Source organism: Mauremys reevesii, linkage group 22 (genome assembly GCF_016161935.1).
Source record: "Mauremys reevesii isolate NIE-2019 linkage group 22, ASM1616193v1, whole genome shotgun sequence".
NCBI classification, from domain to species: domain Eukaryota; kingdom Metazoa; phylum Chordata; order Testudines; family Geoemydidae; genus Mauremys; species Mauremys reevesii.
In genome coordinates this window covers 2,380,115-2,404,664 of record NC_052644.1, presented here as the reverse complement: position 1 = coordinate 2,404,664, position 24,550 = coordinate 2,380,115, and the positions used below count along the sequence as shown (strand labels likewise).

Here is a 24,550-nt window from a genome sequence, read left to right as displayed (position 1 = left end):
TTCTCAGGCAGTGAACCTGGAGCCAGTTTACTCCAGCCGACAAGCTTGGGCTTGTTTATGTCAAGACGACCAATCTTCACAGCTGCTTCAACATACCAATGAATCAAACCAAGTGAGGGACCATGGCTCAAGTTCTGAAAGGCTGCTGCCCCCTGCAGTGCTGTGCTGAGTCTTCATCTATTCACTCCAATTTAAGCTTTTGCATTCTAGTAATGCATTTTAACGTTTTTAGAAGGTCTCTTTCAATAGGTCTATAATATATAACTCAACTATTGTTGTATGTGTAGTAAATAAGGTTTTTAAAGTGTTTAAGAAGCTTCATTTAAAATTAAATTAAAACACAGAGCCCCCCCCAGACCAGTGGCCAGGACCCGGGCCGTGTGAGTGCCACTGAAAATCAGCTCTTGTGCTGCCTTTGGCACACGTGCCATAGGTTGCCTACCCCTGCTCTAGCTTCTGAAGAGACAGGCTGGTTAATGAACAGCTGGAACACTTTAATAGGTTAAAATAGACTGTGGTCCAAGGACAGAAAATATAAACATGAGAGCAGCATAGAGTCATTAGATCAACAAAAGCATCAGCTTAGAAAAAAGATAAATCTCAGAGCAGTTCATTAATTCATATCTACCGTATGTGCCGATAGATGAATAGACAGACAGCTCGACTGCCAACTGGGTGATTTTGCAAGGATTCTGTGCCCAAGGTGAAAAATAATATCCTCCAACAAAAGAAAACCATGAGAACTAGTCTACAGTGGAGTCAATGTTTGTAACACTGGATTTGACAGGGAAAGAAGTGGTTTTGCTGATTTCCAGCCTTGCCCATTGAAGTGAACTCTCTCAAACATTTTCTTGAGGAACGGGAATGAAATATTCTGCAGTTAGAATTTAGTTAGTTCAGTTGACACGTTGAGAGCTAGGGTAGATTCCAGGTCAGTCTGCGCTCTGTAGGGCTAACAGGACTGAACTGAGCAGACACCTGAATACACAGGGCAGATTTGGCAACTGAAGGTGGGGTATTTGTGTTAGCTTCATAGCCAGCATTCAGAATAGAATCACAATTTAAAAGGATTGCAAGGTAATGGGAGAAGTCAGTTACAATGAGGGAGAGGAAGTTGGCAGGGAGGATGGGAGACCTCCAACATGCAAGCCCACAGATGCACTCAGTGAAGCAGCATGAATTTAGGTGCAGCGTTACTGTTAGAAAAATCTGCTTCTGCTCATGCAAAGTTTTTATTTTTCTTGTGCAATTATTCACTACACTCAGCAAGAGTCGCTTTCTGTTGACATTAAAACATGCAGCAAGACTTCCTGTTTCTTTCGACAAACAATACAGAAGTAGAGATTACTGCAGGGTAAACCCTGAGCTGCCCTGGCCCCACCCCTCTTGGGCTAGGTTTCAAAACCAAGAGAATGACCCAGAAATAAAAACCTTTATGGCAATACGGACTGTACACACACAATACTGAATGGGAGTAACATTCCCTTCCAACCAGGTGCCACGCCCACCACAGCAAGTGGCCTGCTGCATACAGAATTCACCCATGCTGTAGAGTCTTCTGCCTAGTCTGAGACAGGATTAAACTAAACAGTCACCACAGAAGGGTTTGCTAAGGTTACTAATATACCAGAAGCACAGAACTAATATTTTTGGCTACCCACACAGCGTGGGAATGACTGTCCAGTCCAGCTCTCGCCTCTTTGGGCTGCACGTGAATGACAGTGTCTGACGCCCCTTAATAGCTGGCCGTAAAGCAGCATTACAGTCCTGTGGGTGGGGGGGAAGGAACAGGGTGTATTTCTCAAGCTAGCATGTGCAGTTGACAAAGAGAAACGGGAAAGGAGGAGATAGTTGTGATACAGAGCGAAGTGACGCTTCCTGTCAGCTCCTTACAGAGCCCTGGGGATTGATGGGGGGCCCTGGGAAGTATTTGCTGCCAAGATGTTAGACACAAGGGTCGTACAGTTCTTCACTGAAATAAGCAGGAGATAGGAGTGCCAGCTTGTGCTTGCCACATTTCCCAGCTCCCTGGGGGCTAGGAGAGGCCGGAGAGTAGCAGAACCTGTTCTCACAGCTCAGGCCACGGGGGAAGTCACTGCACCTGTAATCTCCCAGCCTAAAGGAGGGCTCTGGGCCTGCTGGATATACTCAAAACTCAGGCTTCTGAACCCCTACGGGGATCTGATCACAGGCTAGGGAGGGGAAGCAGTTAAGGGAGAGGTTCTTCCCATCCCCACGCCTGCTGGTACCGAGTCTGAAATCCCTGCCTGGGATGGGCAAGACCTGCTCCCATCAAACAGTGTGGGGCAGGAGAGGGGGCAGTGAGAAAGGATCTGTTCTAAACAGCAGGAATTAGGAGGCAAACTGACTTTGTGCTGTCTTCTGAAACCAGCGTGAAGTGCATCAGGGCTAAAGCAGGTTTAAGATCTTAATCTTACAGAGTAATTTTTATACAATTAAATATCTGAAGAGGGAACAAGAGGGATGGGGAAGGGTGTTAGACCATCGCACCTGGGCAGGAGCCCACAGGCAGGTTGGGAAGCTCCACGGACCAGGAAGTCATCTGTTTGGCCCTGGGGGAAGGAGCTAGTGTCACGCCAGTACGTCATCTGTAGAGCAGCTGAGTCAGGTGGTTACAGCCGCACACCCTGTCTTTGCTAAACAAAGTTATGCTCTTTGGGTTGTGGGGCAAAAGGGTTACGAGACAAGGGATAATACGTCACTGAAGTCTGAATCCTTCTCCTCCAGGCCCCACCCTCCCCACCCCAAAGATATCCATGCAGACTTCTGCAGAGGAAAGTAGTGACAGTGACAGGGAAGGAGGGGATGGGGTTTAACGCAGGTCCTCCTCTTCACCCTGGATGGTTTTCTTGATACGGAGGAGCATGGTGGTGAGCCACTGGTCCAGCCGTGAGATGGAATCAAACTCCTTTACCTGGAAGGTCAGGGAGAGAATGATCAGAATGAGTGATATACACCCGGCTGTATTCACCTGGCGGCTGGTTAGCAATATGCAGCAGGAAACAGGCCATTGCAGTAGATGCACTTTGGAGCCTGGAATTTCCTACAAGAAACAAATCCATTCAAGGTAAAACCCAGCTTCTCTTCCCCATGTTCTCCTTAGTCCTTAACTTCAAGGAGCTCTACTTAATGTTTCTAGGTTCCATGTTCTTAACCCAACTGGTGTTCTGAAAATTTACACTTCCCTCCTCCCCTCCCTCAAAGTAAGCCCACATGTAGCTTGTTGTGGGCTGATCTGCAGAAGTGCCACACTCCCAAGACTCCTGACGAAGCCAATAGGAGCTGCAACCTGTGCCGACACAACAGGAGCCTGGACAAGAAAGTCAGGCTTTCCCGGGGGTGGCTGGGGGAGTGAATTAGTAACAGCCCTACAGAGAAATTAGGCAGAATATTTGCCTGATCCGTTAGTCTGTACCAAGGAAGGGGTAGGAGCTCTGCAGCCTGGTCATTTATGGCGAGATGGGATTAAGTCCTTGAGAACACACTGTAGTGAGCAATCCACCACCAACCCTGGGACTGGCTAGCACAGCAATTACACAAGCAGGCTCAGCGTGCCCTGTTTCTGACAAGGATTCCTCACACCCATGTGTGCAGCTGCTACATTCATGTCCCAAGCAGACACTGCACGCCAGTTTCTCTCCGGTGCTGAGCTGCATTAGACACTTCCCTCCCTGCTGCACTTACAGAGTCGGTGTAGCTGTCAATGTTCTGTTCTTCATGAGCTTCCAGCAGCTTCTGTGACAGGGAGAAAGGAATAAGGATCAGCACAGATCTGGACTAATTTCCATGAATGGCAGGAACTCCCAGTAACCTGCTGCACCTCTGATGCAGAAGCCAGGTTACAGGTGCAAGCAGAGACCCTGTAGCTAAAGCCAGCCTTATCGGGAAAATCCAACTGGCTGACTGGCGGCTCCAACTGAACAGCTGCCCTGTGCATCAGGACTGGATCTGCCTTTTTATTTTAAGCACAACAATAGTTTATCAAAGCAACAGATTTAGAGCACTGTGCACAGGAGGGCAGGAGCTGCCCTAGCAGTCCAGCACTCTCTCTAGAAAAATCCCAGTTCTGGAATAGCCAGCCACAGGGGAAGAACTAGTCCAGGGGCCTCTCAACCCACCTGGGGGGGGAGGATGAGTACCCTCCTACTTCCTTGTTGCTTAGCAACACTGCAGTTCAACAGGCTTCCTGCACACTGGCTTGTCACAGGTAGAGCACGATGGCTCCTCATCTTGCTAAAGGCAGGAATGGATTTTGGTACATAACAGCTGGACTAGAGAGCTGGGGATTCTGAACAGCTGGCCCAACAGAAGAGCACTTCATGCTCTGCAGACCAGCAGCTCTCAGCCAGGGGTCCAGGGCCCCCTGAGGGGCCATGAACAGGTTTCAACCGGTCCACCAAGCAGGGCCAGCATTAAACTCACTGGGGCCCAGGGCAGAAAGCCAGAGCCCCACCACGCAGGGTGGGAGCCAAAGCCTGAGCAACTTAGCTTTGCAGGGCCCTGGGCAACTGCCCTGCTTGCTACCCCCCAACACTGGCCCTGGCTTTTATATACAGAAAGACAGTTGTGGCACAGGTGGGCTGTGGAGTTTTTACAGAATGCTGGGGGGCCCTCAAAGAAAAAAGGCTGAGGACCCCCGCCTTAGACCGTTAGAAGAGTCCAGTGAACGTTAGTGGTGGAGTCATTTCACTCTAGATTTGCAGAGAGTTTGATTTTAAACTTCCCCATCCGGCCACTTCTCACACGAGTCCTCCCAGGGCACAATACTCTGCTTCTGAATTGGGGAGGAGCGGGGAGACTCATGCGATTCTGAGGTCTGAGCCACCAGGCAGCGCAGGGACAATAAGGGAGAGTCACTCACTTTAACCAGTTTGCACTCCCTGGAGTCCGAGAAGGCTGGGAACATCTCTTCATATTTCTGTATGGCCAGCTGGAAAGAGAGGAGGGGGGAGGGATAGCTCAGTGGTTTGAGCACTGGCCTGCTAAACCCAGGGTTGTGAGCTCAATCCCTGAGGGAGCCATTTAGGGAACTGGGGTAAAAATCTGTCTGGGGAGTGGTCCTGCTTTGAGCAGGGGGTTGGGCTAGATACCTCCTGAGGTCCCTTCCAACCCTGATGTGATTCTGTGAGAGCCCTGCCTGTGGCTCGAGTGACTGCTCCCAAAGGGAGCAGGGGAACTAGACTGCTCCGACAGGGCTTTGAGGGGTTTCTACAGGTGGTCACTCCAGTGGCAACAGAGCTCCCCCCACTTCACTGCGGGCCCCTCTAGGGGCTACCCTTGCTTGAGGTGTTTAAATGGACCAATGAGGTGCTGGTGAAGCCGCACCTTGGGCCCCCAGCCTCACGCCCCGCTCGGTAGCAGAGCGGCGGCTCTGTAGCACCAGACCAACCTTTGCGTTGAGCATGTCGATGCAGAAGTGGCAGAGGGCCGCCTTGAAGAAATACTCCTTAGCGCTGTACTTCAGCAGGGGACTGTCCATCGCATTAGTGCCCACCTGCAATGCACCAAAGGGATCAGATCCCTACTGAGGGGCCAATATTTGGGTGCCTCTCCAGGATGTACATGGAGCAGGGGGACACCCCATCTGAACCCTCATCCTCTACATCAGGACAGGAGCGGCTAGCTTCCCGTACACACCCCCTGCCTCCAACACACCCAGCCCTGCCATGGCAGCCTGCAGACACCCCTCACTCAAAGATGGTGCCGTGAGCTCAGAATGGACCTTAACCTAGTGAGGCATTTACATAGCTATTCCCATCCACCCTACAAGAACCGCAGGCAGGCAAAGCCAGCTGGGATCTCCCCAGACCCAGCCTCGTGGATTTTGGATCTCCCCAGGAAAAGGGAAGGAAGGGAGACACCATGAGGGGAGCAAACACGCCTGCCCTTTAAACACAATTAAGAGTCCCAGACCTGCTCGTAGATCTCAATGGCTTTCTGGTACTGCTCCAGCTGGGCTGCATAAGTGGCCACTTTCAGTAAACATTTGTTGGCAGAGCTACAAAGAAACAAAAATGGCAAGAAACAGGCTGACGGCGGCATCCCGAAGACTGCGCTCCCCGCTGGCCATTTGCGAGGCTCGTGAAGGGCGCTCCCTTCCCGAGGGCAGAGCGCTTAGCGTGAAGGGAGAGACAGCACTGCCTCACATACACTCAACCAACCACACAAATGCAGTTTTCTTTTTTGCCCCCCAGCAGCAGGAGACCCCAGGATCCCTGCTTTCACACACGCCTCGTTACTACAAGGGAGAGCTTTCTACACCCGAACTGTGGGGGAGGGTCCTGCCTACAGGCTGACTACACAGGATCAAGCAGCCCCTTTAGGCGCTGCCACTGGGCCCAGGTGCCTAAGGGTTTGCTCAGTATCACGATGCCACTAAAGAGTGGGGGGAAACGAGCGGTGTCTGCATCGTACCCTTTATAGCAACAACCACCGCAGTCCAGTCCTTTCTAAAGGCTCAGCCGCAAACCCAGCTGGGCACCAGAGTGGGGAAGCAAGGAGGCACAAGGAACCGACCTGCAATGCCGGAGCCTGTGCAGTGGGACAGCAGCTCCAGCCGGGCTACTACTCATCCTCCCAGCCTTAGCCCTACCCCCCTCCACCCCCCACAGGAGCTAGAAAGCTCCTGGGCTGGCATAGCTACATGCTATCCCTTATTTGGGCTGAATTGTACGGTTACAATACCACCTCAAGGGAGCTGTGCTGGCATGGCCACCCGTATGCCTACAGAGCACGGGCGCTAACGCATGGCTGTTATGCTGCATTCTACAGCACGAGGAGGCAAAGCAGCAGCTGATTTACCTGTTGGATTCTTCCCCTTTGTAGTAATCAGCAGCTTGCTCATAATGGGCTATCGCCTAGAAAGAACACAACATACCATGAGGGCACCCCAGGCAGTTCGCTGGCAGCACTAGCAGAATTGAGAGACCACAGCACCACCTCTCAAGGACAGCACCACACGCCAGAACTGCGGAGAACCCTACACACAAAATCCACCCACGCCTTCAGCCATCTGCGAGGCAAGCTCCAGAACGCAGGGCCTGAGCTGAGAGGTGTCGCTCATCAACCAGCAATGGAGTCCAGGGTCACAGAGAGCCTGTGACTGGAGCCTCACTAGAACCTAGAAAGTCCATCCCCATCAGGCACTCCTGCAGTAGCGGCCCCAACCAAGACAGGCACTGCGTGAACACAGAGTCCCTGCCCAAGAGAGAGATTACACACACACACACGGACCAGAGATTAACAGACTCTGGGCATGGCATGCAGGAAGCTTTTGGTGGAGGCAGGAACTGACCCCAGGTCTCTCCAGTCCCCGTTCGGTGCCTTAACCACGGGGCCATCCTTCCTCCTCCTGTCTGACCTAGATCCATTAGGCATATTAAGCTGGTTTTGTAGCTTTATCAGAGTCAGTACTGTGAGATTGCCATGGGACCGCAGCCCACCACCCCCGTGACAGCCCCAGCACTCTGGATTTTCCTCCCATCAGCTCCCAAGTAGAATTTTCACATCCCCAGCCTGGTTGTGACGTTGCACTCCATATGCTTTATGGAAATATGCTTATGAATATGACATAACTGGAATATGCTTTAAACTAAATACCCCTTGTATGGTATCATTAGAAAGCTTGTACTCTGAGTTTGTTCATCCTATTTGCTTGCACGTATTATTTCCATGTCTGGAGTTAGAAAAATAAGATATAAGCTTGTATTACTGATGTAAACATATTAAGTGGAAGCCATTAAGGGTGCTTCAGAATCAATGAACTGTGAATGAGTTTATTTACCTGCAAGCCTTCCTGTGTACCTGTGGGCTGGGGGTAATGAAGAATGAGGTCTCACAGGAACATGTGACCATGTCACCTGATACTGAAATCCACCTTAAATCTTGTACTTTTCCATTTAGAAGGAGGGGTGGGGGCCAAGCACAGACAGAAGATCCCCACCTTGTGCCAAAGCTATAAGAGGGGGTGGAGCAGGGGGCTGCCAGTCATGAGAAAACCCCTGCTTACCACCTGAGATAGTATTTTGGTTTCGCTTAAGTGAAACATTCAAGCTCAGCTGAAAAAAGCCAAAGTAGCTGTTTGCACGGGTTTGATATACGCAGCGCCAGTTTGTGTGTGGGCAGCCACAGAACCCCGAAGCAGCCGCAGACGTTCTCCCTCACAAGGAAAAACGTTATTTCTCCTGAAGAGTATTTGGTGAATCATTTCGTCTTATAAAACAGGAGGAGCGATCCTAGGGGCATAGAGCTGGAGCTGACCGCTCCTCTGGCGCTCAGACACCCACGTGAGCCAAACGCGTTAACCTTTAATCAATTGCAACACAAGTCATGCCAAGGGGCTGCACAGATCTTTTGGTAGTTCTTTGCCAGCATCCGCATTCCAAACGCCTGCAATTTGTTCCAGCTGGTGAATTTTTAGTTTTGCTTCTATTTATAAACATGGTGTCCTCCCCAAGGGGAGGCTTACGGGACCCAATTCTCCACTGCTCTGCAACTTGCGCAGTCATTTACACCAGCATGGAGTGCTGCCATTCTGATGGGCTCGTGTTTTCCACCCATGTTGCGCTGGTGAGAGTGACCACAAGGTGCAGAGCAATAGAGAACCTGGCCCTGAACCAGATCCAGCTTTCAGGCCAGCTGGGACCAACTAATATGACCTCAAAATACATCACCAGTTGCCAGGGTTCCACCTGGGTTTAACCTCAGGACCTATGGACACCCAAGGCAAGACCCATACCCCTAGGCTACCGAACCATTGGCATCCACCCCCAATCTCTCACTTCTGATATTGACTGGTACCAGCAGCTTCAGAGGAAGGTGCAAAAAACAGTGAACAATTATGACAACCTGCTACAAAAGTATCTTCCAACCCTTCCCCTTTCTCCCCCATCAGTTAGCAATTGGCTTAGGGCCTGCAGCAGGATTTATATCCCTAATTACCAAGAAGTTACTCCAACAGTGGGTGTTCTAATTAGCCATGAGTGTGTCTAACGGGATTCAAACACAGGATGGAGCTCAAGTCCTCGCAAGGCTGCACATCCCCGACACAGCAACACCGTCAGGCCAATCACAGCAGACTGTTTGCGTTTAACCTATTTCTAGATAAGAGAGCTACAAGGCAGACTGATTCCCTCCCTTCCTCCAGCATCCTCAGGACTTACCTTGTCTATATCCACCAGCTCCGTCTCATAGATCTCCGCTATCGATATGTGATGCTTGGCAGCGATGGTGAATCGACCCTGGAAGAGGAGAGGGAAATTAACGCAAGTCCACCGACTCAACAACTTCAGCTCCTGTCTCTCTGCACTTGTGCTACACTTGCAGTGGGGAGGACGCACTGGCGAACCGCAGGGAATTCCCCACTGGAGTTCTCTGAATGGCATCACAGTGGGTAGAAACACCTGCCATGGCAGCCGATTCTGAAGTCGCTAGAAACCCCTCTTAAGTCCAATACCGGCTTCATTCAGCTGGCAAAACTGCAGCAGGCCGCCCTGCTCAGTTCAATCCACACACTGGTTAGGACACAGGCTGAATTACATCTAGGGTACCCATTCACTGCTGTACCAGAGTGCTAGGCTGTTAGCCAGAGGCACCTTCTGCTTCTGCCTCAGCTTGGCCAAGAACACGGTGGCTGAATCGCCAACTCTTCCAAGTAGTTTCATGGTACCTTTAGGGACCACAAGTAGTCAGGGTCATCTGATCCGGCTGACAGCACTTCCAGCAGCACAGTGCTACAGGGCTTAGAGCCCAGGGAAGAGCGCCAGCTACTGGATCACCCTCCCTTCTGCAGCAGCCCAGAAGCAAAGAGAAAGTTCTGTAGTTTGGTCCGCAGATACGGCGGGACAGACTTACCATGTCTGTGTAGATCTCAATAGCTCTGATCAGACAGTTAATGGCCTCTGTTTAAAACAAAACAAAATCAAAACTTTTTTTTAGCATAGGAGCTTCGAGAAATGAAGCCATGCAGTAACTCTTCTGACCTGCCTGAAAATGACTACAACTAGGTGTTTGTTTCTAGCACAACCCCTCCACAGAGATCAATAGCAGAGCAGGGGAGAGGTGGTACCACGCTAGAAGGGGCCTGCAGAGGAGCTAATGAATCAATGAAGATTTTATCTGTAGTGGTTATTTCACACCCTGCGCCCCAATGTCTCATGCAGCTGTTGTCCAGCCCAGTCCAGCAAAAGAAAGCCTCAGGGACCAGAGCACGAGGCTGCAATGAGTGAGGTGACCAGGAAACTGCCACCGTCTTGGCTAGGACGGTAGAGATTACTAAGCACACAAGAATCCTGAGGTATTGCACTCAGTCATCGACCAGACGCTGCCTGCGAGGAAGCCAACAGCTTAAGCTTTAGGAGCTTTTGTGCATTGTACCTGTAACATTTACAACACTGTAGCACTTCCAGGACCCCTGGGCTCAGATACTTCACGAGAGACAGTCCCTGCCCTGAAGGGCTCAGTCTAAAGCAGGGGTAGGCAACCTACCAGTGCTGCCTTCAGCACGTGAGCTGATTTTCAGTGGCACTCGCACTGCCTGGTTCCTGGCCACCGGTCCGTGGGGCTCTGCATTTTAATTTAATTTTAAATGAAGCTTCTTAAACCTTTTAAAAACCTTATTTACTTTACATACAACAAGAGTTTAGTTATATATTATAGGCTTATAGAAAGACCTTATAAAAACGTTAAAAATGTATTACTGGCCCGCGAAACTTTAAATTAAAGTGAATACATGAAGATTCGGCCCAGCACGTCTGAAAGGTTGCCGACCCCTGGTCTAAAGGGACAAGACAACAAAATGGCAAGTGGGAGGGGGAAGTGACTGGCCAAAAGATCCCACAGCTGGTCAGCGGCAGAGCGGGGAGCGGAGCCGACATGGCTGGACATTCAGCGCGGGGCCCTCTCCTCCAGACCATGCTGCCTCTCTACAACCGTGAAAAGACGGAGCTGGAAGGTGTGTGCAAGCTACTCGTTTATTCGTCCCAAACAATGAGCTTTGTTCAGGCTTAAGGACTGTTCATGCAAAGCTCACCAGCACAATCACTAACACAAGAAAACCAGGTGCCTCCACAAGACTTTATGGCCCCGATCCTTCGCCTGTCTCCAGGCAAGCGAGCCCTGGCATTGCCACAAAGCCTCACCAATTCAGCTAAATCAGCAGTGGCCTCTACAAGACATGGGGCTAAAGTTCAGAGTCAGCTTGAAATAAAGCAGAGGATTCCCTGCTCTTCAGGCAGGATCTTCCAGCCAAAGAGATCTGCCAGGAGCTCATATGGACTAGGACATGTGGCTTCCAAAGACAAGGCCAGCAGCCTGCTCTGGCTAAATACCTCGCAGCGCTGTGAGCAACACAAGATGGCTCCCTTCACTACTACATTTTGCTCTAGTACAAGAGGAGCTTCTCTCACCAGCATTCTCCAGAAAGACGTGGGAGGGTGTTTGGCACATAAATGACAGGCAAGTTTTTCTTACTGTTCCCAAATGTCACTCGCATTGCTCCCTAGCAGGAAACAGACTGGCCAAAACTCAGCCCTAGGATAAGCAGCTGCAGCTGCCTCTAAACCAATAGGTGTTGCACCTGCTGAATCTTAGACTGCTTTAGTCCAAGGGGCCTGGAAAGCTAATGCAGGCTGGGGCGGGGGGGGGAAGGAACAGAGCCTGGCAGTAACGCGAGACAGGGATGGGGGTATTTACCAATGAATCAGGTCAGGCTCCATCTGCAAGCTTTTAAAAGGGAGAACTACAAGTCCCACTTGGGCTGACATAGGAATCACTGGGTGAGCCTCTCTGGCCTGGGTTAGTCGGGGCATGTCATAATGGTCCCTTCTGGCCTTCAAGTTATGAACGCATTTCCTCAGTGCTGTGAGCTCTGGCACCTGGGCCATTTTAGCCTGCCAGACACTCATTTCCGGCCTGTACATTGACTAAGGGGCTCTCTTCCCCTCACCATAACTTGGCAACTATCACTAGGAAGAAAGAGCAGCTGCCCTTGTTTCTTCCCCAAGCTACGTCCAGCCAGCCCCCAGTGCTGTCCCACAGAGCCAGGGGACAAGAGGAGAACTTGAGCTGGTAGATTTGGGGATTTTTTCCTTTAACTGGGGTTGCCTGCATGTCCAGTTATTGACACCTCTAACGCCCAGGGTTAGAGCCGGGTTCTTTGGAAAGAGAACCTAGCAGCACCAGAGCCACGTGAGCAGGATCTCTCCCTCCTAAAGGCAGGCCAGACTTGCTCTGCCTGTCCAGTCAGCTCACAGCAAAAATGCCATGATGCTAACCTTGATGTCCTGCTACAGGCTGGGGATGCTGATGCTCTGACACCAGAGTAGAGGGCATGCTCCTGCTCGTGTTCCCACTGGGGGACAAGGAACTGCAGTCCCAGGAATTGATACACTAGTTACATGCACAAAATTGTCCTTTTGCCTGGTGTAGAATAGCATCAGACAAACAGAGCTCATGTCTTCTTAAGGGAGCTCTGCCTGAGTAACAGGATTTAGCAGAGAGGCAAAAAATAATCCCACTGATGAGTGGAAAAATACCACGAGCCCCACTGGGACTGGCTCAAATCCCTCTGCCCACCATGCCCAGATACCATCTCCCCGTCTCGCAAAAACTACTCAGGAGAACAAACACTGGCTGCTCCGCGGAGAGCAATGTGGCTGGATAATCAGAACACAAATCGCCAAAAGATTAGGCAAATCCCCCAGAGGATTAAATTTGTTGTCTCCTCAGGTTACTTCATTATCTTTTCTCCAGAATCACCACCCAAGCGGATTTAACTGCATGTGCAAAACCCCAGCTCAGATAACCATGGCATAAGTTATCACCCTCAAAGCATGCAACGTCAAGTAGAATCCCTCTTGCGCTGGGCACTACAAATAGAGGGACACAGTGCAAACTGCTCTGGAGAGGCCTGCAGAGAGCCTCCACAGGGTCTGCTCCCACAGAACTGCCTGCAGGATATGCCCTTCGACAGCAGAGAGATTTAAAGAGTAGTTAGTTCTAAGAACTCCTTCAGTTCTCTGCTGCACAGGGAACATTTGTACAGAGCAGCCCCTTAGAAGCTTAATTAGGAGACTTTACCCTTTTCTGCATGGCCACACACAGTGCATCTCTGTAGGCTGCCCAAGCTACCTCATTTTCAGCTGCACTCCTTGCTATTAGCTCTTTTGTTAAGGTTAACCAGCCACAAGAACTTCCACGCGGAATTGAGTCCTAAGCTTCCTGTCTTTTTGCTGGTTAGAGTCACAACCAGTGTGACTTGCCACCTGTGAAAGGAGGAACGCTCCCAGATGGTAGGTCAGATTTTATCGAGGTCCCCTCCTGAGCAGGGTGGCACGCCTGCTGCATCCTAACCAGCTAATCCACACCAGAGAGAGGAAACTGCAGCAGTCAGCACTGCAGAACATTCACTCCAGCACAAAATTCCAGCTGACCAGTTAACAGTCACAGCAGAGAAAGCCCCTCCAAGCACTCAGAGTCAGAGCAGCAGGAGTAGTATACCTGGAAGCTATTGCAATATTCTAGTAATAGGTTTATCCCAGCGTGATGCAATTCATTCACACACACACTTTTTGTGACTGGGGTGGCTTTCTTAGAACAGCAGCACAACACTGGAATGGATTACCTAAGGAGGTGGTGGAATCTCCTTCCTTAGAGGTTTTGAAGGTCAGGCTTGACAAAGCCCTGGCTGGGATGATTTCGTTGGGAACTGGTCCTGCTTTGAGCAGGGGGTTGGACTAGATACCTCCTGAGGTCCCTTCCAACCGATATTCTATGAATACGGCAGACAGGCTCTTCAGGTTGCACAAGGATTTCCACTGAACTAGGAATCTCAATGTGTAATTTGACAGGCACGCTGGCCAGTGGGATTTACTCCCTCAGGCTGCAAGCCACATAAGAACATCCATGCTGGGTCAGACCAAAGGTCCATCTAGCTCAGTATCCTGTCTTCCAACAGTGGCCAATGCCAGGTGGCCCAGAGGGAATGAACAGAACAGGTGATCATCAAGTGATCCATCCCCTGTTGCCTATTCCCAGCTTCTGGCAAACAGAGGCTAGGGACACCATCCCTGCCTGTCCTGGCTAATAGCCATTGACGGATCTATCCTCCATGAATTTATCTAGTTCTGTTTTGAACCCTGTTATGGTCTTGGCCTTCACAACATCCTTTGGCAAGGAGTTCCAAAGGCTGACTGTGCATTGTGTGAAGAAATGCTTCCTTCTGCTTGTTTTAAACCTGCTGCCTATTAATTTCACTGGGTAACCCCTAGTACTTGTTTACTACTTCTCATAACACAACACTTCCTTCTTTACTTTCACGCAGATAAGTGCATTGATCAACTTCTGGTGGTTAAGGGTGCAAAAATTCTTTCCTGGGTGCTGGCTGGTGAGTCTTGCCCACATGCTCAGGGTTTAGCTGATCGCCACATTTGGGGTTGGGAAGGAATTTTCCTCCAGGGCAGATTGGCAGAGGCCCTGGAGGTTTTTTGCCTTCCTCTGCAGCATGGGGCACGGGTCACTTGCTGGAGGATTCTCTGCAGCTTGAGGTCTTCAAACCACAATTTGAGGACTTCAATAACTCAGACATAGGTTAGGGGTTTGTTATAGAAGTGGATGGGTGAGATTCTGTGGCCTGCATTGTGCAGGAGGTCAGACTAGATGATCATAATGGTCCCTTCTGACCTTAAAGTCTAGAGTCTAAATCAGAAAAAGAACGTTTCCACAAGGGGTCTGAAGTCTCTCTTTACCCCTCTTCAGAGGGATCTACTGGCCATGACATACCTACAGCTGGAAGGTGGAGTGCAAGTACAGTATGTGAATGCAGCTAAACATGTATTTTATATAGTCCCAGTTGATTGGTGCATTTTATGGGGTTAGTGAATCCTCACCTTTGTACAAGAACAGACACAGGTGGAGTTACTCAGAACCAGCAGACTCACAGCTGCCAGTCTGTAGCAGAGCTTCAAAAAGAACCCAGGGGGAGTTCTGATTCCCAGCCCCCCTGCTTCTCCTCCCTTGCCCTGAACCAGGAATAGAACCCAGGTGTCCCAACTCCCAGCTCTTCCACCGTAATCACAGCAGAACCTATTCCTCAGCTCCTGGAAAGCAGAAGAGGCAAGCAGCAGCGCTGGCGCCTTACCTTGCGGGTCAGCTTTCTTGAAGGCATTGCCAGCATCCACGAAGTTGGTGGCCGCGTCGTGCTTGCTCTGCAGCTGCAGGTGGAGCTGTGCTGCCTGGCAGAAGGCATTCCCCGCAGCTGGAAGAGAAACCGGGAGGGTGAGGAGCATAACCCCAGCCATTCCCGAGATGCCCGAGGGTCCTTTCACAGACACGGCTTCCTTTTTCTGAAGCGCGCCAGATAGCAAGCTAAGGAAGCCAACATGCAGGTAGCATTGCACAATGGTCTTTGCCCGCACAGAGGGGCCGTGTTGCAGTGCTTAGCCGCTTCATACTCAAGTTCCAGGAAAATCAGTTTAGTAGCAGCAGCCGCCGCCTCTTACTGCATGTTTCCTAGCACAGACCCAGTTCACAGGGAAAACTGGAGGGGAGCAATCAGCTAGGTGCTGCTTAGAGAGCTCCTCCCCATGGAGGAAGCCATGGAGCTCATTCTCATGTCATGCGAACACCTAACAAGCCATGGGCCTGATTTTCAGAGCTGCTGATTCCTTGCAGAACCCACTGAGTTCAGCAGGCGTTCTGAGTATCCAGATCGCCCAGAGATCAAGCCACTGGTACAGCATGGTCCCTCCCCGACGCCATATCCAAATTATGGACTCTGCTGCCCGTGCTGCCACAGGCTAGCTAGTGGCACAAACTCAGAGCCAGAGTTACTGCTCTGTCCTGCAAGGGGACCCTACCCCTCCCGAAGCCCGCCCAGCACAGCATGGTTAACAGAGACAGCAGCATCATAGCAGGCTTACGTACCACTCCAGTTCTTGGCCATTTTGAACATGTTTGCTGCTCGGGCATAGATATCGCATGCTTCTTCTATCCTGGAGGAGCCCCTGCAAACAAACCAGCCAGGCACCACATAAACTCACCGCACTGGCAAGCCCCCGTCCTCCGCTCACATCACTGGAAACTCTGCTCCACGGAACGGTTTCCCCTTTTGGTAGCAGAAGGTCCCTTGCACTACAAAGAACGGTTTCTCCATGGACACTGGCTAGAATGTTGGCTAGAGGAGCCCCTACCTCTCCAGGGTGCCAATTCAGGAGAGTTACCCCTCAAGCCTTCCTGCCTCCGAACTCCAGCAACTCATTCCTGCAGCCATGAATGCTAGACTCCCGCCAAGGACAGGAAGGCTTCTCAGGGACCAGTCACTAAAAGCCCGAAAAACTCCAGAACCCTCTAGCTAGAGGGTCAATGAGAAACACAAGCCCTGGAGACGCTCCAGAGCCCACCTGAAAGCTTTGCCGAGTACCATGCACACATGTGATATTCCACATGTTCAAGGGGCCACCTTGCCAACTCCCACTCACTTTCAGTCTGTTCTCCAAAGACCATAAGAGCTGAGTGTAAGTGAGGCGGATACCCCCATGGAAGCAGTGTCGTTTACACCAAGTAAAATGGAGTCAAAGATTCAGAGGGCTCAACCAGTGGGGGAGAAAAGGAAAAACATGTGTCTTGAATGAAGCCATCAGCTCCCATCAGCCAAGCCCTCCTCCCATATCTGTTCTCTGCTGCTAATCGAGCAGAACAGATGTTAGTGTGGGACGGCCATAAAAGCTACTGATGAACAACCATAGATCTTAAACCAGCTGCGTGGCTCCTAGAACTAGCACATTCCCAAGTGTGGGAGGGTTCAGCTGCCAACTGCCGAGGCAGCCACGATGCCAGCCAAGATCAAGAAGCGACTTTCAGTCTGCCCGTTAACCTCAGAGGGGAAGTTACGAAGCTGGGGCAGAGTTAGCCTGCTAAGATAAATCGTTCCAAATTCAGGCATTGTGGCAAGCAGGCACAGTCCCCCCCAGCTGCTGTTAGTTTTGCTAATGAACATGTATGTCCACCTATTGAAGTTATTGATTCTGACTAAACACCCTGGACACAAGGCAACTGACAATCCAAGCTGCATCACGTCAGTGAGGTTTTTTGTTTTTTTTTAAATCGGAAGATCAAAGAGTTTATGCTACATTTTTTCCTCCCTTCGTAGCTCTGCAAAATTAGAGGTAGCAAGAGACCACGATGCTGGTAGCAGAGAGCTGTTTGCTGGCACATCTAGCAAACAAAGTGAAATAAAGGCATGTGTCTATTGTCCTTCTCATCAGAGAGTCTCATGCACTCAAAATTCCTGTTTGTTACACAAGTGTCACCCATTTTAAAGGTGGCGGAAACAGAGGTAAAGTTTGGTCTAACATCACAGTGAGACAGGGGCTGAGCCAGGAATAGGACCTAATTACCCCACACCCCAGTTTCTCTCTACCCAAATGTGTGGCTAGAACAAGTATTCCAACTTTATCTTACAATTTATATCCTGGGATACAGATTGTCAGCTGGCTTCGACCAGCGTGCTTTGGTTTGCAATAAACACTCTGCTTTTACATTACAAACTCCACCAGAGAGGTCCTTTGGGGCCATCTGCCTGTCCCAAGTCAGGGTAAAGGAGGAGGGTTGGGCGTGGGGCTAGCAACTCCACCCCGTAAAAATCAACTTGCTACAGAAACGCCAACAATAGAGATAACAGAGACTTTTAGCCTGGAAAAAGAAGGGTCTTCAACTCGAAGACGCCGAATGGCCCAGGATAGAGGACTCTGGAGATCTGTGGTTGGCGGCCCATACCCCGACTGGGGTGACGGGCATGAGTGAGTGAGTTTTACATTACAAGCAAGCAGTCCCCTGTCTCCCCCAAAGACCGGCGTTTCATTCCATTTGAAAATTGCTTGCATATGGCAGACAGAGACCTTGTCAAACTGCTGGTCAGAGCCAGCAAGAGTTCCCAGTAGTTTGGATCAGCTTGAGGGACAAAGTTATCCCTCAATCCTGAGTCCGTTTCCAAAAAGGGGCCAAAGCTAAAGGCTATATGGTTACCATGGAATTCATTCATGGAACACAGGCAGCCCGATTCCCCATTGCCTGGGTGGTCATTTACACCAAAGCAATGGTGAGTGTGCTATACTGGCATTACACCAGAACAGGAGTGTATTACACTCGCTTAACACTGGTGTTACTGGCAGGGTGCAGGGCAGTGGAGAACCTGGCCCACAGTTCCTAGCAAAAGCAGGAAAGCAACTAACTAGCTAATTACCAGCTTAGCTAAAGCTATAACCTGGAAATGAGGTTTTCCACAGTATCTGAGGAGTTCACTACTTGGTCTTTAAACCATGATTTGAGGACTTCAATAACTCAGACATAGGTTAGGGGTTTGTTACAGGAGTGGGTGGGTGAGATCCTGTGGCCTGCGTTGTGCAGGAGGTCAGGCTGGATGATCATAATCATCCCTTCTGATGCTAAAATCTAACTCTTGTTTACTCTCCTGAAATCAAGCATTTCAATCCCAGCAGTCAGTTGGGCCCTTTGTGCTGCCTAGCTGGGTAAAGAGAGTCTATGCAATTTGTCCAGTTCTTTAAATGGGCCCTTAAGAACTCAGGGCACCTGGTGCTGTGTGGACGGTGGCAACGGTGCATTGTGTGTCCTGGTCTCCTTCGTCAAGTTATTCACCGATGCTATGCACAGGTGTCTGCCTTGCAGCAGTGCTGCCTGTACAGTTTGTAAGATGCTTTGGGATCCTTTGAGCTGAAAAGCAGCTATGGAAGTGCAAGGCTGCCGAAGGTTTCAGCCGTATCAAATGTACCTCTGTCACAAGGAATTCCAATGTTAGATCAGTGCTAGACACAGAATATTCCCATTAAATATTTCAGTGCACAAGGTTTTACCCTCCATCCCCTCTTATGTTGGAGCCTCCAACTAGTACCAGAGCCTGAAGACATTGACAGAGAAATTGATACAGTTTAGAGAGGAAGGGTGACCTTGTGGTTAAGGCACTGGACTTTAACTCTGGAGACCAGGGCTCCATTCCACGTGAAACAGAATTATTGGGTGATCTTCATCTACCCAGGCCTCTGCTTCGCACCTGTGAAACAGGGATAACAATCCTTCCTTATTTCACAGAGTCCTTGTAAAGAGAAGTAACAGAGGCATTCAAGAAGCACTCACACTATACTGACAGATAGCAATGTCCAGCATCCAATCAGGAAATTAGCATTGCTAGTTATGTCATTAAAGGAGACTGCTACAATGCTCTACAGAGAAAAGCAAAATTTAGACTGAGGTTTCAAACCAACAGCACAAGTGAGTCTGGATCAGCTTCCATGTTTTATTTACAGATGCAAGTTTTAAGCATTTGACTAATGGCAAGCAGACAAGTTAAATCTGAGCAATATGTATTTTGTAAATAGTGAGATTTTTGGGAAGTATACCTTGTTCGTAGCCGAATGCCAATTAGCATTTAGCACAATGGCATCTGATGTTATGTACCAATGACTTGTTTAACATGAGTTGAAAGCATCTAACTAATTTATGATGCACACTAAAAACCATCACTAGGGAATTTTAGTTGCTAAAAATGTCCTAAAGGGTTTTCAGGGGATAGATTTTTAAAGTCACCTAAGATTCAGAAACACAAATCTCAATGACTTAACAGGGCTTGCCCGCCTAGATTCCTTGGGTTTGGTTTTTTTTAAGTCCCCCTTCAACTGTATCTCTTAAAAATAAAAGCTTTGTATATGTAAGTGTGTACACACACACACACACACCAGAAAACATTTCTCTTGTCTATCTGTGTCTCTTCCCTGTTCTGCTCTTTCTCTAAACTGCTTTTTTGAGTACACATTTTGTAAGAGAAGAGCTGCACACAACAGTATTACTGTGTCACATGCCAGTATGAAATCCAGGTCCCTAGAACCAAGACATATTGTCTTTGAACGTTAGATTTAGCGGGCACAATGTGCAGCATTCTCACTTGTTACAGTGAAAGAATTTTAGGAGGCATAATTTAACAGCCTCTTTTGGAGTTTTCAGTTTCCTATTTTATTATTAAGAATCATATTCTTCACATCAGCCACCTCCTCTCTCCTTTGGATAGCCAGCCTGCTAGCTTCTCCTCCCCGTCCCCTTATTTGTGCTGATTAAGAAATCGTTATCTATTGCAGCTCCCTGCTCTGGAGACCTTGGGAATCTAGTGGCCCAGATGAGAGAAAACAATGTGCCTTGAGTCACAAGAACCTTGTCATTTGCTCTTGTATGCCCTCTCCCAGCCCTACCCCTCTGGCAGCTGCTGCTTCAATTGAGAATCCAGCCTGCAGCACAATCAGATGCACAGCTAGGACAAGCTGCAGAGGCGAACCGAATTCCCCCATAGGGCACAGGATTAAAGCCACTAGCTGTGCTAGCTTCCAACTAACACGCTCTCCCCCAGATGGGACTGCATTTTAAACCCCCCCTCCGCACCAACACACACGTGATTTAGCCACGTGCAGCATCTGGCCATTCCACTGTTTCTAACACACACAGCTGACAGCCATTCCTATCTGCCCGGGGAAAACAATGCAGGATTGTTCCCTATAGAATATCTCTAGCATCTAGTCCAGCTTCTAGAATCCCAAGCAGAGGTATTTCTGCAGTAACGGGTCTCACTGCCAGCAAGTTTTCCCTGCAATTTATCCTTTATTTCCCCCCTTCTTTTTATCAGTCCTACCCATTGCCTGCGTATCACGTTAAATTCCCCTCATTATTTAATGTGTACACCTGCCTGTTATTTACAGATGTGACACCCCTTAGTTAGCGGTTGCTTTGCCAAACTACACAGACCTGATCTTTCCCTCCAAATCCAGTTCCTCCGGGCCATTTGATTATTGCCGTTCTCCTCAGTCCTCCCTTCCAGTCAGTCACCTATGTCCCAGAACTGAACATAACATCTCAGCTACAGAGTCACACGGGGGAAACTATCACATACCTTTCTCTAGACGTGCTGGCTCTGCAGTACACAGCCTCAAAATTTGCATCGGCTTTTCTCTGGCAGCCCTAGCACATTTCAAGCTCAGATCTAATTTGATGCTCACTGTCACCCCTAAATCTGTCAGCCATTACCTCTTCCTCAAGCCATGGTAAGCCACTGAGTCCTCTCCTAACATGCACTTCACTTCATTTACAGAGGATCTTAAGGCCTGTCAGAGGGTATGTCTACACTACAAGCACTACAGCAGCGGAGCTGCAGCAACACTAGTGTAGACACGTTCTACAGCGACAGGAGGGGTTCTTCCCTTAGGGCAACAAATCTACCCCCTCAGAAGAATTTTTCTGTCCACGTAGTGGCGTCTATACCAGAGCTTAGGTTGGCTTAATTACATCTCTCGAGGTGTGAATTTTTCACATCCCTGATTGACACAGATAGGTCAACTGAAGTTTTAGGTATACACCAGGCCTAAGTGACAACCACCATCTTGGCAGACACACAGGGGACTGAACAAAGAACCTCCAGTGAAAAGAGTGAGCTGCGACAGCTTGAGCTAGAGCACCAAGCCTCCTTGGCTGGAGCTGTAACAGACTCCTATCCTCCACAGATTGGGATCTATAGCTAGGCTAGGAAAGATCAGAGATGATGCAAACTGATGAAGAAAATATTCCCATCAATAACTGAAATTTGCAGATAGGCAAAGAAAGAAAAGTGCTGCTTGAGAATACATTAGAGTTTGATTTAAGGATATTTATTTTGTAGTTTGATATGTGATGTTGACAATTTATGGTTTAAGGTTTACAAAGTGTGAGTTTTTTGAATATACAGTTGTTAGATGATTAGTCTGACACCCCCCACACACAATTTCCTGCAACTGTGAAATTAAATTAAAAAATACTTAGAAAGAAACACTGATAGTCATCAACAGTATAAAATAAACATCAAGTTCTACCAAGCCTACCTATATTGCACACACCCAACTGTGTTACATCTGTACATGCACATTGCATCTATTTAACACAAGTCAGTTAACAGACAATACTTTAAAGCATCCATGCAGGGGTTATTAGTTTAGAACTAGTGAGTTTAGACTGGCTGCACAATGACTTTTACCAACACAATCCAGGCATAAACCACTTGAGGAGCATCCACATAAAAAGTTGCATCAGTTCAACATCGCATCACTTTATTTCAGTGAAGCCTCAGTCATGGACCAGGACCTCCTGGTGCCAGGTGCTGCACAAACACAGAACAAAAGGACTGTCCCTGCGCCAAACAGCTTCCAGTCCAAGTAGTAAAACTGGTGCAACTTTATGTTTAGACCAGGCCTTGCTGTCTTTTCTGCCCATGTCCTCAACTTCTGCAGCCACACAACACACCTCACCCCGCCCACAATGCGCTGCTGTGCTACCCTTCCTTACATGTCCTCCGAGTTTAGCAACATTTGATCTTTCTGAGTCACTCCCCAAGGGGCTTGTCTACACTAGGGAAAACACCCAGATACCAAGTACAGGTCACCACCAGAGGTAGCCACGACAGAAGCCACTGTGTAGATGGGGCTCATGCCTGCACCCTCAAACTCCTCCTGCCCACCCCCACCCCCTGCACACCTTGATACATTAGGGGTCCCCGTTTCACCAGAACAGGCTCAGCCCTCCTAGGTGTAGAGGGGAGCTGTGGGGACAAATACAGGCTGGGGACTCCAACCTGCCCCCCATCTCAGCAGGTCAGGGTGGGCTAGCACTAAAGCACTGCAAGATTGGGGGGGGCCTTGGCTAAGGGGGGGGAGAGAAAGAAACACCCCCCAACTCTCCCTTTAGAGATGAGCCTCATCCCACCCACCCCCAGCAGAGGCAGCTGCCCTAGGAGGGAGGGAGCTGCCCTTGCAGGGCTCACAGAGAGGGAGGCTCCTAGCTCTGGGGTCACAGAGGCTCTGACCTTCCCTGCAGCCCAGTTCCCCCCTATACTGCCCCACCTCACAGCCCCCCCGCAAGACCTCCCCCACCTCGCAGGGCCCCCCCTCCAGGCCCCACCCCTTGCAGGATCCAGCTCCCCCTCACCTCACAGCCCCCTCAAAACCTCCCCCCCCCTCGCAGGGCCCCCCCCACAGGCCCCCCCCTCACCTCACAGGCCCCCACCTCGCAGGGCCCACCTCACAGCCCCCCCCCCGCAGGATCCAGCCCCCCCACCTCACCTCACAGCCCCCGCAGGATCCAGCCCCACCTCACCTCACAGCCCCCGCAGGATCCAGCCCCCACCTCACCTCACAGCCCCGCAGGATCCAGCCCCCACCTCACCTCACAGCCCCCGCAGGATCCAGCCCCCACCTCACCTCACAGCCCCTGCAGGATCCAGCCCCCACCTCACCTCACAGCCCCGCAGGATCCAGCCCCCACCTCACCTCACAGCCCCGCAGGATCCAGCCCCACCTCACCTCACAGCCCCCGCAGGATCCAGCCCCCACCTCACCTCACAGCCCCCGCAGGATCCAGCCCCCACCTCACCTCACAGCCCCCGCAGGATCCAGCCCCACCTCACCTCACCGCCCCGCAGGATCCAGCCCCCACCTCACCTCACCGCCCCGCAGGATCCAGCCCCACCTCACCTCACCGCCCCGCAGGATCCAGCCCCACCTCACCTCACCGCCCCCGCAGGATCCAGCCCCCACCTCACCTCACAGCCCCCGCAGGATCCAGCCCCCACCTCACCGCCCCCGCAGGATCCAGCCCCCACCTCACCTCACAGCCCCCGCAGGATCCAGCCCCCCCTCACCCCGCAGGCCCCGCCTCACGGCGCCCCCCGGCCGGCGGACTCACCCGAAGAGCCCCGCGAAGAAGGACTGGGAGCCGCGGACCTTCCTGTCGGCCTCGGCCAGGAGCTGCAGCGCCTCCTTCTCCTTCCCGGCCGGGTCCATGGCGGGGGCGGGGGGGGGGGGAAAGCGGCCGCCTCAGCTGCCGCGAGCGTCGCGCCCCGTCACGTGATCGTTGACAGGCGAACGCCCGCTTATCACGTGACGGGGGGAAAGCCCCGCCCTCTGGCTCCCGCACCACGTGACCAGCGAGCCGCTCTCCAGATCACGTGACACGGGCTACAGCCTCCCCACCCCCGCCCATTGGGGGGAGACCCTTCACTGAGACAGCCCTTCTGGGAGGGGGGGGGTGACCAGACGTCCCGATCTTATAGGGGCAGACCCGAGTTTCGGTCTTTGTCTTATGTAGGCGCCTATCACCCCCCCCACCCCCGTCCCGATTTCTCACACTTGCTGTCTGGTCACCCTGCTTCTCGGGGTCCACACGCGCTCATGGGGGTTAAGCCCCTCCTGGAACCAGGGGAAAAACAAGAAAATCCCCCACTTCATCACACGCCCCTATAGAGATCCCTGTATAGCGTGAGGCAACCCTAGGTTCCTATAGTGAGACGCCGCTCTAGAAGTCCCTATACAGAGTGGGGTAACTTTAGGCTCCTATGGAGAGAATCTCCTGTAAAGGTTCCTACACAGTGCTAGAGCCACAGGCCGTTATGGGGAGAAGCTCCTATGGCGATAACCGTCCCCATGGAGGGCGAAATAACCTTTGCCATCTATGC

The 24,550-nt window shown here is 50.7% G+C and overlaps 1 protein-coding gene across 1 annotated transcript; it reads right to left on the bottom strand.

The window, feature by feature from the left end:
* Window positions 1-886: 886 nt before the first annotated feature.
* On the bottom strand, window positions 887-23,944 carry NAPA (NSF attachment protein alpha). Its single transcript, XM_039510539.1, has 11 exons — window positions 23,782-23,944; window positions 15,943-16,022; window positions 15,158-15,274; window positions 9,874-9,920; window positions 9,183-9,260; window positions 6,823-6,878; window positions 5,935-6,019; window positions 5,411-5,515; window positions 4,883-4,951; window positions 3,706-3,756; window positions 887-2,935 (listed from the first exon to the last, which is right to left on the bottom strand). The coding sequence occupies exons 1-11, from the start codon at window positions 23,877-23,879 to the stop codon at window positions 2,834-2,836; spliced, it is 888 nt and encodes a 295-aa protein (XP_039366473.1). The 5' UTR covers window positions 23,880-23,944; the 3' UTR covers window positions 887-2,833.
* Window positions 23,945-24,550: the final 606 nt, after the last annotated feature.

What these genes read in the sequence shown, in the direction of transcription:
- NAPA (XM_039510539.1), bottom strand. Translation starts at nt 23,879, where the DNA reads ATGGACCCGGCCGGGAAGGAGAAGGAGGCGCTGCAGCTCCTGGCCGAG. An exon ending in TTGAGATCTACACAGACATG is followed by an intron (nt 9,261 to 9,873) that starts GTAAGTCTGTCC and finishes CTCCTCTTCCAG; the next exon opens with GGTCGATTCACCATCGCTGC. An exon ending in AGCTGGTGGATATAGACAAG is followed by an intron (nt 6,879 to 9,182) that starts GTAAGTCCTGAG and finishes TGTTCTTTCTAG; the next exon opens with GCGATAGCCCATTATGAGCA.